The sequence below is a fragment of the Scatophagus argus genome, chromosome 7, assembly GCF_020382885.2.
Source record: "Scatophagus argus isolate fScaArg1 chromosome 7, fScaArg1.pri, whole genome shotgun sequence".
NCBI classification, from domain to species: Eukaryota; Metazoa; Chordata; class Actinopteri; family Scatophagidae; genus Scatophagus; species Scatophagus argus.
The window spans coordinates 3,069,179-3,083,269 of NC_058499.1; the positions used below are offsets into that span (position 1 = coordinate 3,069,179).

At 44.7% G+C, this 14,091-nt stretch overlaps 2 protein-coding genes across 4 annotated transcripts; both read right to left on the bottom strand.

Moving 5' to 3' along the window:
- Positions 1-31: 31 nt before the first annotated feature.
- Positions 32-4,931, bottom strand: c7h12orf29 (chromosome 7 C12orf29 homolog). 2 transcript variants are annotated; one of them, XM_046395182.1, is made up of 7 exons: positions 4,713-4,931; positions 4,170-4,284; positions 3,892-3,987; positions 3,680-3,796; positions 3,298-3,495; positions 2,836-3,005; positions 32-465 (listed from the first exon to the last, which is right to left on the bottom strand). In XM_046395182.1, exons 1-7 carry the CDS (start codon positions 4,800-4,802, stop codon positions 280-282), a joined length of 972 nt encoding a protein of 323 aa, XP_046251138.1. In that variant the 5' UTR covers positions 4,803-4,931; the 3' UTR covers positions 32-279. The 2 variants fall into 2 exon arrangements, with proteins under 2 accessions (XP_046251138.1, XP_046251137.1); XM_046395181.1 differs by having other exon boundaries at positions 4,170-4,287; positions 4,713-4,930.
- A 629-nt stretch (positions 4,932-5,560) lies between these two features.
- Positions 5,561-14,004, bottom strand: lyve1b (lymphatic vessel endothelial hyaluronic receptor 1b). Of its 2 annotated transcripts, XM_046394067.1 has the most exons (7): positions 12,830-14,004; positions 8,895-8,930; positions 8,248-8,419; positions 7,923-8,062; positions 7,015-7,431; positions 6,534-6,612; positions 5,561-6,121 (listed from the first exon to the last, which is right to left on the bottom strand). In XM_046394067.1, the coding sequence occupies exons 3-7, from the start codon at positions 8,409-8,411 to the stop codon at positions 5,911-5,913; spliced, it is 1,011 nt and encodes a 336-aa protein (XP_046250023.1). In that variant the 5' UTR covers positions 8,412-8,419; positions 8,895-8,930; positions 12,830-14,004; the 3' UTR covers positions 5,561-5,910. The 2 variants fall into 2 exon arrangements, with proteins under 2 accessions (XP_046250023.1, XP_046250022.1); XM_046394066.1 differs by lacking the exon at positions 12,830-14,004 and having other exon boundaries at positions 8,895-9,228.
- Between the last annotated feature and the right edge of the window lie 87 nt (positions 14,005-14,091).

Below are 14,091 nucleotides of genomic sequence, written 5' to 3' on the forward strand. Positions count from 1 at the left end.
CAGTTCAATGTAAAAAGGTTTAAAACTCTGGTTGTTCAGCAGTAACCTGCCGTATTTACAGTTTGCTAATGGAACAACTGTAACAGCTTTAGTCAAAAATGTCTCGTTGGTCAGTCATTCTTTACACTTTTCTGCAAAGCAAATGTCACCGGCTGTAAGACTCGTACTCGTCTGGGATTACTGGAGGAAATATGTGGCAGCTGTCGCCGAACTGATGAATCCTTAAAGGGTCACAGCTCGAGCTTCAGGAACCGGAAGGCCCGATTTTCCTCCCGTGTTTCACGAGTCAAACTGGATGTCCCGCAGTCGGCTGAAACGCCGTCCGCTTAGTGTGGAGACACGCGTGAACAAGTCCCTGCTGTCGTCGTATTCACCAGTCGTCCCGTCAACGTGGACGACGACCGACCTGTCGGCCAGGCTCGTTCCCCCGTCTGGCCACCTCAGCCCCAGGTGATGACGATGAACCTACCGACACAACAGCCACTCAACACAAGTCCCTCCACCACATTACAGCCAATTAAAAGCATTTCATTAAGTGCGTTCTATTATAATATATTTCTTTATATTACAGAAACTACGTGGGAAGAGCTTAGAGGGACCGTTCACCCCAAATAAATATGGAACAATTTCCTCTTTCCCGTAGTGGTTTATCATCCAGATAATTTTGGTGTGAGCTGCAGAGTTTTGGAGAAAAATACATTTGAAAAACTCAACGGCAACGTCTCGACTCGAGGCGATGCTCAGGTCTTATCTGCAGCTTCACGTGCGAACTATTTTCTTAATGTGTCACCTCGCAGAAGGAAGCGCGAATCGGCTGGTGGATGAGAGGCGCGCTGACGTTACAGCTCAGCCGAAGAGGATGCGACTGCAAATGTTAACATCCAGCACCGCCGCTATGGAGTTACATTCATGCCACAGTTCTGAGCACGAAAAATTACGGTTGAACAAAACATATGGTTGAGCAAACATAAATCGTACACTGTATCTTATTCATGTATTTTCAATTCCTATGGTTTTCTGAAAATAAAATGAATCGCTTCCTCTGCTTATTTCTATTTACCCTGAACATGTCATTGATACGTCAGGAACAAGAAAACCTCACCTCACCTGCTACCTGCTCTTATGGCGACAAACACCGGGCCTGCACGTTACAAAGCAAGCTAACAAAACCATGCCTGATGCTGATAAGAAACATTGTAGTTCAGTGGGAACATACGAAACTATATTTAATATTAAAAAGTAGCCATAAGAAGTACTCTGTGAGACCATGTGCCATTTACTCAAGCAATAACGTCTGAACACTTTTGTATTAAAGTCTTTTAAGTTTATCACAAGCAGTCTTGTGCAGTAACTAACGACGAGACGGAGGACAAGCTCAGCTTCGGACAATCGCAGCATTTATATCCATCGTCCAGTCAACGTGCTCATGCGGATCGATTCCACCCATTTTACTATTTTTTTCAGAGGAAGTGAGCCTTTGGAACAGGGTCCAGCTCGTCCCGGTACGGTCCAGTTTTCCGTCCTCTCTCTCTCTCTCTCTCTCGCAGCACCGTATCTAACGCGACGTGATGTAAACAAAAAACTTCTGCCTGCGAAAATGGCGACCGCGGCACACAATGCATTGCGAGGTCACGTGCCCTTTGAGCCCCGTACAGTTTTACTCAGACCGCATTGTTAAGCTAACAGCGAAAAGGTCGCCGCTAAAAATCCAGTCGATTCTCTTTGCCGGGCCATTTAATGCAGAAGTAGTTCCTTCAGCGCGTAATAAGATTTTGGTTCGCGAGCGGTGGTACAGTTCGACACGTGATCGTGCTACACCAATAGAGTACTCGCGTTATGTCAACAGAACGCCAACATGGCTGCCCCCATGGTTTTATTCAACGTTACCGAATAAAGAGAAAAAACAGCCGGAAGTCCTCTGATGCAACGCATCAGCTGCAATGCTTTTTTGTAACTATGTTTGATTGCACTTGTCCCTGTTAAATAAATAAATAAATAAATTGGGCCACATGGATTCTAAACAGTGCTGCATACACAGAGAAGCTGCTGTTAGCTTAACCAGACTCGTTATCTTTAATCAGGATAAATGAAGGAATTCTGATTCTGACCGCGGAGGGGAAATCAATCTCTAAGACTTTCTGTGGTTCACCTTGCGGTCTCGTAAAACTCCATGGTAAAACGTCCCAGGTGGGTGCTGCGATGTGATTGGAGCAGAAGCAGCCAATCACAAGTTTTCGCCATACAACTCCGCAGCACCAAATCATTCAAATTTGTCATACCTGTCAAGATGTCGTTGGCTCAGAATGCACTGAAATGCCATGAGCCAATGACACACACCTACACACTATGGGCCAATGAAAAGCCTCGAAACATTTTGAAGCAACGAAGCGCGAAGCGATTCAGCGATGACGTACGAAGCTTCGAACGTCATCGGTCACGTGACACTGGTGTTTTGATACAAGCTCCGACACAACGCTTCGAATCACTCCGCTTCAGGAAGAGTGACACGAGCTCCGAAGCTTCGGTATCATTTACCCATCACTAGCGCGGAGGAACATCTTTTTTTGAGCACAGAATCGATTTTTGTCTGCTCAACCATAAGTTTTGTGCGCTCGATTTAAATTTGTCGCGCTCAAAATGTCCCTGTGCGCGCTCAGAATAGTGGCATGAACATAATTCCATATGCCACGAGCGTGAGCCTCTCGTCCACGAGGAGCTGCGTGTTCACCACACTGCTCGCAACAGTCAGTCAGTCAGACATCTTTAAGAACCGAAAACAAAGATCTTCGGTCACGATGATCGGCACTGCAGACGCCGCATGTCACGTGTTCTTACCTTCACGAGTGTGCCATCGTTGCAGTGCCAGACGATGCCCTCGACTCGGCCCTCCGGACTCTCCTGGAACCAGGAGCGCAGCTGCTGGAAGTCCACCGGCGGAGGGTCTCTGATTCGGACACTGCCGTGTGACACCAGGCAGTGGACGGGCTGCTTCTTACTCCCCAGGCCTGTGAGGACAAGAAAACTTTGCTATTGAACACACTTTGCGACCGCGGCACTTCAGCCATTCACAGTGTGTCACTCTTACACGTTTAAATAAAGATCTGCACAGTGAAGCAGAAAACTAAACACACTGAAGTCAAAGAGGCCATAGCTTTGGGTACTGCTGGACTCCGCCGGTCCACTGTAAGAGGATCCTTGCCAATTTTAAAAGGTCCTTTTTGAAGTACAGGCTACCCAAGGCTCCACAGTAAAACACAGCTGTACAGGAGTATCAAAGGAAAATGAGCGTCACATTACCATAGGGGTTTCCATTGATGTTGGTTCCAATGAGCTCCAGTGTTTGTTCCATGAGGTGTGCCAGAGGAACCGCTGCGATTTCAAGCACGTCTTCATCGTCAGCGCTGGGCCTGAGAACAAGAGCCGCCCCGGCTTCGTGATCCACCACGGCAGAGTGCCAGCAGTACTGTTTGTTGTCCTTCTCCACCGGGACCCAGCCTGAACGTTCACAGGGACAGGAATCACCGTTTCTGCCAACACTGCTGGACGTTACCATGACTAGTTTACATAAAGAGTGACCTGAGTCCAGTGCAGCAAAGAAAACAAGAAGACCGGTTTCTCTGTACTGAGTGGTGGGAGTGAACGAATGTCTAATGTACCACATTTCTGATGGATTTATGACCTGGGATGTGCCCGTGCTCGTCAGGTACTGGGTGGCCGTTCTGGTGTTTGACTCGGTGGGCCGGGGTCCACGTCTCTGGCACCGTCTTAAAATCTTCCTCGACGCTCCACGTGAAACCTGGGAAGGAACACAAAACTCATCCAACATGCCAGCAGACGTGAAGTCACTGTACCCATCGTTACCCACATTCACATTAACATGTACTTTGGTACCTTTACTGCTCCTGTGAGAGTGCTGATACTTTTTGAACCTCTTCTCGGCCTGTTTGGTGGGTTTCCTGTCGAGCCGAGCCCACAGGTAAGGCTGCCCTGCGGACAAAAAGACGAGCAACAAGTCACTTTTTAAACAGAAACAAGACACCGATATCAATCGTGTATTCACTTCACAACATATTCACACTACGAAGCGGAAAAGGCAACAAATCCTCACGAGGTATAATTACCTCGTTGTATTTGTACCTGACAGCGCGCTGCGTGTGTGTGTCTCTCACCTTTGTAAACCGTAACATAGCAGCATGTCCCGTCGAGTTTCTCTGTGGCGAGGGCGCAATGGACGTTCGCCTCCAGGGCTACTGGGTTCACGTTTTCAGTGGCAACAACCTGAAACTGCTGCAGAGGCGCACAGAAACATCGGTCACCACCGGAAGCAACTGAACACCGTCACGTCGACGTCAGTGTCACGCGGATAAAATCAGAACAACAAAAAAAAAAAAAAAACACACATTTATTATGTACAAATAAATCATCCACATATTCCACATACACTGAGTTTAACTTATAAACCAGTGCCTTATTAGTAACATATTTCAAAGGGATGCACGACATTTACTAGACACAGCCTGATGATGGGAAAACACAACAAATACGATCTGAGCTATGGAATAACGAAATCATCCGTCTTCGCTGAGTGTAATTTAAACTGACGGGTTTTATTTTTAACGGGATAAAACACGGACACACTCCGCGCTAGCAGCAGCAGCTGCTTCGTATTGTTTATGAATCAATGGCTGCTGTGTTTGCAGCTGCACTCTCACCTGACAGTCGCGCTTCCGGGACTGTTCTTCCTTCACTTCCGTCTGAAAAACACACGCGATCTTCTGCTGAACTGAGCCCAGACGGCGCATTTCGGTGTGTTTCGTTTTTAATGTGCACCTGGAGCTTTAGCACTGTTTCTGCAGGGATGTCATCCCTATTCAGATGTCTGCTAACGTGACACGATTCCGTTTCTTCTTCTGCGCTATGGTTGTTCGGCTGATGAATCAGGAAATGGCTCACTAGCGCCCCCGTGCCGTGCGGAGGCTTAATGTCAGACAACATCAGGGTTTTAAAACAGCACTTGAGTAAAAACTTTTAACAATTAAAATATCTGTTTATAGAAAAAAAATTTGACTGAGCCCTGAGCTTCTTTTCTAAAAAAACATCTTGTTAATCACAACTTATTCCATAAGAATAATTTTACTCACATTAGAAAAAATAGCTCTAAGGAACGATACAGGAAATGGTTCCTACCCACTGCCATCAGACTTTCGAACTCATCTACCTCTGTCAGAGCCACGATTACACACCTGGACTAAATCTGCCTCTCACCTTTTGCACTCTGAAAAAAATGTATATTCTGATACTGTTTTACTGTTATTTATTTTCACACAAGTGCAAAACCCGGACTGCTATGGCAACCTAATTTCCCCTCGGGGATGAATAAAGTCATCAATCTTTCTATCTATCTAGTAGAGAATAAAATTTTAGTGGCAATTTGCCATCAGAGCAGTCAAGCTTTCCTGTCTCGTTTGACTTGTCTTAGTTTGTGCCTCAGGTTGTCTTTGTTGCATCTTGCTCGATTTACAGCCTGATGTTGTTTAGGGGTAAAGGAGTAAAAAGTTCAGTTTAATATATTCAGCATTTAAAGACCCATGAATGAAAATGTTTTTAGTTTAACCTCACATTTCATAAGCTGCTTTACTGACATTACACTGCGTCACTCTTCATACGTACATACAAATCATTTGATGAAAAATGGATTTCAAAAACAAGATGCAAACAAGATTTTTGAATAATTGCTACTTTTTAATCCCAGTAAAAGTAAGTTCAGAATGTGCATATTTACAAATACTTTGAAAAGGACAATAAACCAATCAAAACATTTATAAAGTAAACCTTCCTGTAATCTGAAATTCATTATGAAACACTGTGGCTGTAATTTACTGAATCCACTTTAGAAAGAAAATCATAAAGCTACTCTGAAGAGTTTGTCTTGATGTGTGGATTCACACACAGCGTGATATCACTGGAGTACTTCCAGTCTGATTCGTCTTCTTCTTCTTCTTCTTCTTCTTCTCCTCCTTCATGTTGACTGTGCAGGTCTGTCTCACTGTTGGTGTGCTTCCACATCTCCGTCTCGATGTCGTCCTTCTGCTGTCCCTGAGGCCAAAATGTGAAAATGTTCCTTTTTCAAAGGAGAGAAAAAAATCTTATTAGAAACACAGCAGACATGGATTACAGACAGCAGAAATGAGGCTCTGAGATCATTTTCCTCTCTGGTGTCAGTTTGTGAAACCACTTCCTGCTACAGAGTACAAAATAAAAGCTACTTTCTCCAAGTGCAAAAGCATGAAGCTTCACATGTTAAGAATTAAAGAAAGCTGTGCTTGACTTTCCTCTAGTGATGACAATGAAACTCTTCATTCAGCCGTTAATGTTTTCAAAACTTTCTCTCCTCCAGGATGAAGTCAGCTGAAGACAGCTCTTATTCTTCTGCATTCCAACCTGGAGTATCCCTTTCTGTCCAGGTCTTTATTATACATGTTTTATTGAAGAGAAATGTGCTTCAGTGCAGAACGTCTGCTGACAGGACTCACAGTTTGCAGTACCACACGACGCCTGCTGCTGTCAGGAGCAGAAGGATGATGCCAAGAATGATGAGTGCTGTTGGCACATCTGGAAAATAAACAAATGTTTACCACAATCTTTATATTGTCTCTGTGCGTCAATTCAGATCCAAGTACATCCACAAAATTCAGTACACCTTATCCTACATTTATTGATAGAAGAGTGAAGCATTGGCCTTGTGGAGGCAAAAGTATTGAAAGTAAGTAAAGTAAGCAAGTTTTACAGTCTCCTTTGAGTATCTATGAGTTTGTTTCATGTTTCTCTGCCCCCTAGTGGCCACCATTTGATCAATGCAGCTATAAGGTTGCCTTCCATTCAGGTAAGGCACATATTTTAATTCAGATAAAATCAGGAAAGCACAATGAAAATAAAAACATATTACTGAGACACAAAAGAACATCACAACCACAAAAGATGTCACTCTGAAAATGAAAGAAGACCGGGATGTACCTCCTAGAGGTTTTGCAGGGCTCACCGGTGGCGGCAAAGCTGACTCAGAGAAAACAGAGAAACTGGAGGCATGAACAGAAGTAGAAAGGGCAAAGCTGACAGCAACTGGTTTTGAGGTGATAAGGCGAGAAAGAGAAGTAGGAATAGGGGTGGAGAAAGTCTTGAAAGCGGTGGAGGTGGTGGGAATCCTCGTTGAGTGTGCCGTCTTGAAGAGGAGAGTTAAAGCTGAGGTGAAAGAGGTTTGTTCAGGGGCTGTTGTTGTTCTGAGCTTTCCCGATGGAGGAGACTTGCTTGATTGTCTGAGCAGAGGTGTGGCAGGTGTGGCAGGTGTTGAGCTGCCAGTCGGTGCTGTCAGTGTGGTGGAGAACGTAGAGCTTTGTGGCCTCACTGTTGATGTATTTGGAGTTTCCTCTGAATCTGCAAGTGATAAAGGGAGAAAAGGTTTACATTTATATTTCTGTTTTTGAGCTGATGTTCAGAATACATTTACTTGTCTTTACTTCCAGTGAAGGGAAATCTTAAGGCCTCAGCATACCAAGACATTTTGGACAATGCTATGCTTCAAACACAGAGTCCCATCCAACACCTTTGGGATGAACTGGAACGGAGATTGTGAGCCAGGCCTTTTGGTCCAACATCAGTGTGTGACCTCACAAATGCTCTACTGCATGAATGGGCACAAATTCCCACAGAAACACTCCAGCATGTTGTGGAAAGCCTTCACAGAAGAGTGGAAGCTGTTAGAGCTGCAAAGCTGTCTGTGTGTTTAGGATGAGACGTCATTAAAGTCCCTGTTGGTGTGATGGGCAGGTGTCCTAATACTTTTGCCCTTATAGTGTATGTCGAGTGATATAATCGTTGAGTATATGCTGGAATATACAGCAAACAGTGCAGTAACTAAACACTACCTGACGCGTTGAAGCAGAACACAGCAAACTCTTTATCTGTGCTTGTGAGCCACGTCACCACTCCGGTTTTGCCTTTTCCACAGTTTTTGTCGGCTTTAATTCGTGGGATGACTGCGATCTGTTCAGCCGTCCATCCATATCTGTTAAAGCAGTAAATAAAAGCCCAGATAAAATGATAAAAATGTGAACAGTGTTGCATAAAGCCTGCTGTGGCTTTAGAGGGAGCTGCATGCACTCTGATAAACTCATCGGCATCAGTCGGCGCTGAAGACGTCTGTAGCCCTGTGGCCGGCTAAGCTAAGCTCACCACATGCTTTCGGCTTACTTGCACGTCTCCAGTCCGTGCTGTAGCGCTCGCTCCATCTGCTCTCTGGTCGCCATGGAGACGTTCAGAGACAGGCAGGCGGCTGTGGCAGCGGTGAAGTTGAAGGTGTAGCTTCCTCCTTCAATAAGCATGAAGACTCCAGCAGTTCTGTGGCTTTGGGGCATGACTGACACTGTGTAAAAATACACACATTATAAGGCTTATCTTTATATCTGTGTCAGCTGAAAGCAATACATCTCATATTCGCTGTTAACAGCACGATGATTTGTGTTAATTTTGCTGTTTCACAGAGTGTACTGTACAATACGCTAAAGTCTAGAGTGAACAGGCCGCTGACAAACCTCCAGCTCTGCGCGTACAACATCAACAAACTATAGCTAATCAACATTCTTCACGTTTAACTTGTGATGAGTTTACATTGCATTTTCTGACCGTGACCACAGAATTAACTTTTGATAGTTACATGAAAAGCAACCAAGAAGAGAGCAGAAGTTGGAGCCAAAATATCCTGAAAATATGAAATATCTAAAAAAAATAAAATAAAATGTAAATGTTATACATTCCTGCCTTTAGACTTATCAAAATAAAATGTCCCAGTGTTTGGTCTGAATGTGCAGCTTCACCCATGTGAGAAACACACAGCTTACCTTTAATCGGATTGGACCCGGAGGCCAGTGGAAATGCTGCAAAAGACAAAAGTAAAAACTGAGTAAAAAAACAAAATCTTGTCATGTTTTCTATTAAGAACATATTAAGCGCTGAAGTTGCACAAGGTGAGGAACGAAATAAAGTGAACGCGGAGGGAAAAAACCTCAGAACAAAAGTGATGTGGATGTGACGAGGAAACAGGAAGCGAAGGTTGGATCTGCTGGGTGCCCCTTCATGAGATAACACACATCCACAGCAGAAAGACCTCGACAAAAACTCATCCAAACGTTGTTGTTTTGGCTATCAAATCACAGATATACAGCATGCTCAAGTCTGAACTGTGGAAAAATAAAAACAAAAAAACAAGGAGCCTCAGGAAATATTAGAGCAGGATGACAAGAAACATTAGCTTTAACTGGTGTGCTGAGAGAAGTTAATAATCTGAGCTCCTCTTGGCATCCACAAAGAGCTGATCACTCACACTGACTGATTGCTTCATGCTCCTTTGTCAAACGGCTGCTCTCACAGCCAAATAATGAAACCATATACATTTCACTGAATAGCTTTGAGTGGTTTGTGGTTTTTCTGCTTTGCCAACATCTATCATCCAGAGGTATGTTAGCTCTGACAGGCTGGTCGGAAAGGCAACTTCCTCCACATTGTCCCTGTGGTTTCTGTGTTTCTGTTCTTATTCGCTTTTGCTTTTCTTGTCATGCTCTCCTGCTCTCTGTCAAACTGTGGTATTTTTCTGTAATGTCTGTGGTGCACCGCATTGGCCGCATGCCTCTCAAATATGGAGGAACAACAGCGCGTCCCATGAGACACGTTAAAGAAGCGAGCAGAGACGTCGTGCTCGATGGCATAGCGTCTTTGATCCGTGCATGTGCATGTTCAGACATGGTGGGTCAATGGAGGAGCAAACCCATAACCCTGACAGCACTGCGGTACGTTCACCCCAAACACCACTACAGTCCATGTTGACGTCTCCTTTACAGTAATAACAACCATGTCTCCCTCAAAATTCGCCTTCTTTTCATTTGACCTCACCAACACATTAATGCATATTGAAGTGGTATATGTCGTCTTTGCCACAAACCGAGCTTGTACATTTGATAAAAAGTGGCAGAATGCAGAAATTACAATAACTTTGGTATTGCACCACAAAATAAGGAAATTTTTCATGTTACTTATGTTTTATGAACAATACATGAAAAAATGTATATTCTGGCTGCTGTCCTTCTCAGGCAAAGAAACGTACAACATGCCAGGGATGGATTAAGGGTCATGTGGGCCCCTGGGCAAAGCGTTCGTGGAGCCCCCCCCAGTAACAGTCACTAAAAAAAAATTGTTAAAAACGCCAAAAATTATATTGCTGCTGTGCGAAATCCATCAAGAGATAATCAGCATAATCAGCATGGCTTCTGGTAGTCAAAAGTCAGAGGACCGCCACCTCCACCCGTATTCATTAGAGTTCCTATAGCAGGGCTGGGAGCCCTGGTAGCCAGAGGCCCTCTGAAAGCACCACGTCACACACAAAGGCCTTTGGTAGCCCAAATGTCAGAGGGTCCCCCTCCGAGCTAAAGTGACTGTGTGAGTCTGAGTGAAATCAGATGTGTTACGACTCATTCAGCTCATTAACGACACAGAACAAGCAAGTCCAGAGTATCAACTATGCAAAATGGGCAATTGCTCCAAAGCTCCAAGGGCCCCAGGCTTACCGTCTGGTCTGTTGGAATCTGATTCATTTGAATTTTATTAAATAACAAGTAACACGCACCACTAAAGCTCATTACAAACGGAAACATAATGTGTTTCTCTCAGTTTTATGTTTTATCGAAACTCAGTCTTACAGAGGATTCCAAAACTGTAATTTCAATGCAACATTTTGCAAAACATGTGTATGAGATGAGAACATCAACACCTATCTGTCAGTTCGTTATGAACCTACAGCTAGAAACCAGGTAGCTTAGCTTAGCATAAGGCTTGGAAACCTGAACGTGGGCGTGATGGAGGACGGTTAGCACGAGGAGGGATCCTCTCTGTTGGTCCAAAGTATTTACAGTCGCTTACCTGCAGCGCGGCTGTTTTAACAACCGGCGGTGCAGAAGTTCAATACTTCCTACTTTCACGAGTCTGTGAATAAAGGGATTCACCACTGTGACGCAGATAGGAGCTGGAGGGGAAGCTAATTGATTACACTTCCATGGTCAGGAAGTGTGTAAGCCTCACTTCATCTGCTGGGATGAGAAAAGCTTAATTCAGTGATAAGTGTGACAGTTCCCCTCACGCAGCATCATTTCAGAAAGTCATCCTCAGGGACAGGACGAGACCGTGATTGAAACAGTTTTTCTGAGGTCACTCATCCAAAACCCATTACACATTTCTTCACACAGAAAATCCTTGACGTCGATTTTTCTTTTCTTTCTCTCAGTGGGAATGAAGTTTTAACAAAATGTATATTTAGTTAACGTAGTTTCTTACTGTTAATTATAAAATTACATTCAAGGTACCACTTAACAGACATATTGTTCTCTGGGAATGTCTCACTCCATGCTGACCATCCATCCATCCATCCATCTTCTTCCACTTCATCCAGGACCAGGTCGCAGGGGCAGCAGCTTGGGCAGGGATGCCCAGACTTCCCTCTCCCCAGACACTTCTTCCAGCTCTTCAGGGTGGACCCCAAGGCGTTCCCAGGCCAGCCGAGTGACATAATCCCTCCAGCATGTCCTGGGTCTTCCTAGGGGCCTCCTCCCGGTGGGGCATGCCTGGAACATCTCCCCAGGAAGGCATCCTGGGGGCATCCGAAACAAATGCCTGAGCCACCTCAATTGGCTCCTCTCAATGCGGCTCTACTCCGAGCTCCTCCCGGGAGACAGAGCTCCTCACCCTATCCCTAAGCTCATTTCAGCCGCTTGTGTCCGAGATCTCGTCCTTTCGGTCATGACCCAAAGTGAGGTATCTCGAGGTCCATGCTGACCGTGATGACTAAAAGCTGCTCACTACATCATCTCCTCTGTGAGCCACTGAACAGCTCAAGTGCAGCAGCTGGGCCTTAAGTACTTTGCTCATGGGCACCTAAACAGTTGAGGGATGAGCAAGCTACCTGCGAGTCTGGGAAGACCCGAGGCCAGGCTGGAGAGGCCTTTCATTCATTTAAGTTTTTAATTTGCTTCCTTATGAACGTGGAAAAATATTTTAATGAGTGTGAGCAGTGTTTTCCAATGATCACGCAACAGTTAGGACAGCATAATACGTTATTTTTATCACCATAAACTTCTTAGATCAAGTTCATAAAATATTTGCAGGTATTTCAGCAAAATATGACACTTGTTGTTGCCCATATAAGCTTTTTCCCTGATCTGGTGTTTCTATCGCTATCGCTGGATATGACCGTTACAAAACTAATCAATATGATCCTTCTCTGATCTGCCACCTCTACCATTAAGATTTGGTTATGGTCAGGCACAAAACTACACAGCTAAGTTTGGGGAGGGATTGTGGTCGTGCACCAACACTGACAGGAGGCAGGGGGTCAAATGACTAAATAATTACACATTTGTCTTTCCATACTTACTGCATAGCAAAGAAATACTCTTGACTCATCAGAGTCAAGTGGCATGACTAAATACGAAATAGATTTCATGTCAAAATTTGGATTACATGTAAAACTACAGTTGCGCACTCATGCCAAAACACAGCCTGTCCACCTCTGCTCCATGCAGGTTTGTCCTATCGTGTTTCCTTATAAATAATGAATGGTGCTCAGCTGATTATCCACACCGTGAACTCAACGTGAAACTGAGAACTTCACTCACATCACACGCCCACACTCTGAGCCCAAACCGCCAGCCTCTTGCGGCGAGAAGACATTTTGACAAGGCTGCGTCGGATTGGATTTGAAATGTCGCTGAGAGCCAAATCCCACACAGACCTGCAGACGGCTGGGAGGTCCTCTCTAGATGGCAGCCTGTACAAGTCTTTCTCCATGAGCAGCAGTAATGTGAATAGACGCAGTCAGTTTGGGAACGGTACAGCGGAAGAAGTCAAGGGTCTCTCCAGGCCGCCCAGGAGGCCTGTACGGGTGGTCAGGCCGGTCAGCGCCATTGGCACCAATGGCTCCTTCCTCCAGATCAACCATCTGCAAGGAGAGCTGGTCAGAAAGAGGAAGGTAAGGAGGTCGAGAGGGTCAGTGGAGGTATGTTGTGATCAGGCATCTGGCTGTAGAAGCATCCTCAGAGATTCTGTTTTAACTACCTGCGGGACGAACATTGTGTTCCCATTTTAGAGGTCCACTGTTCAAAAGTCACAACAAACCTTTTATTTAGGAATGTTAAAGGAACATTAAAGCAATCTCACAGGGATATTCAATACTGCACACCCTGTAGAATCCATAGAAGAGAGGTGAGTACAACTAAAATGATGCTGGTAACAATTACAAAGAGAACTCTGCTCTGTCTGTTTTCCATCATTCGGTCATATTTTCAGATTTTAGTTAAAGTGGAAACAGACAACATTTCTGAGAGGTATTATTGTTGGCACCACAGCTGAAAAGACAATCGGATCGCTTTCCATTTTGTTTGAAGTAGCAACTACGAACAACCTGAGACCAAGACTAAGTACATCTACTCATTTAGTCTGTAATAGAGACATGAAAGCGGACAGAAATGGCGCCAGGCCACTGGATCGCTAGTCGGCCTTCGTTTTCGCCGGAGATTTCGTGCCCAGTGGCAGACAGAACCGCACAAGTGAAAGTGACAGGCAACCAGTCTAAACACAGACGGTTTCATTATTCCATCAGCGTCGTAAAAGCAACATTTACTTCATGGTGATACGTTAAAGCAAAAATATAAGTTTATTGTTAGTTTATAGGGAATCCTGAACTGGGACATCTAGTTCCTGTTAGCTTTGACATACAGGTGAATGTGTGTCATCTGCTTCATCCTCACCTGCGTTTGTGGATGAACTGTGATGTTTGAAGCCAGTTCAAACATCTTGAGTTTCGTAAGAAATCCGTCCCACAGCGTTGCTAATAGGTAGCACCTGCCGTTGTGCACACGGTCCTGTCACAGCGCCGGTTTGGTGAAACCACTGAAGTGTTTAATATTTGTAGATGAGGTGATAAAAGCCTGTCCTTGTCCAAATATGGAGGCTCTCCTGTTTTTAAAGGCAGCGTTGGCTAACTTCAATGCAGCG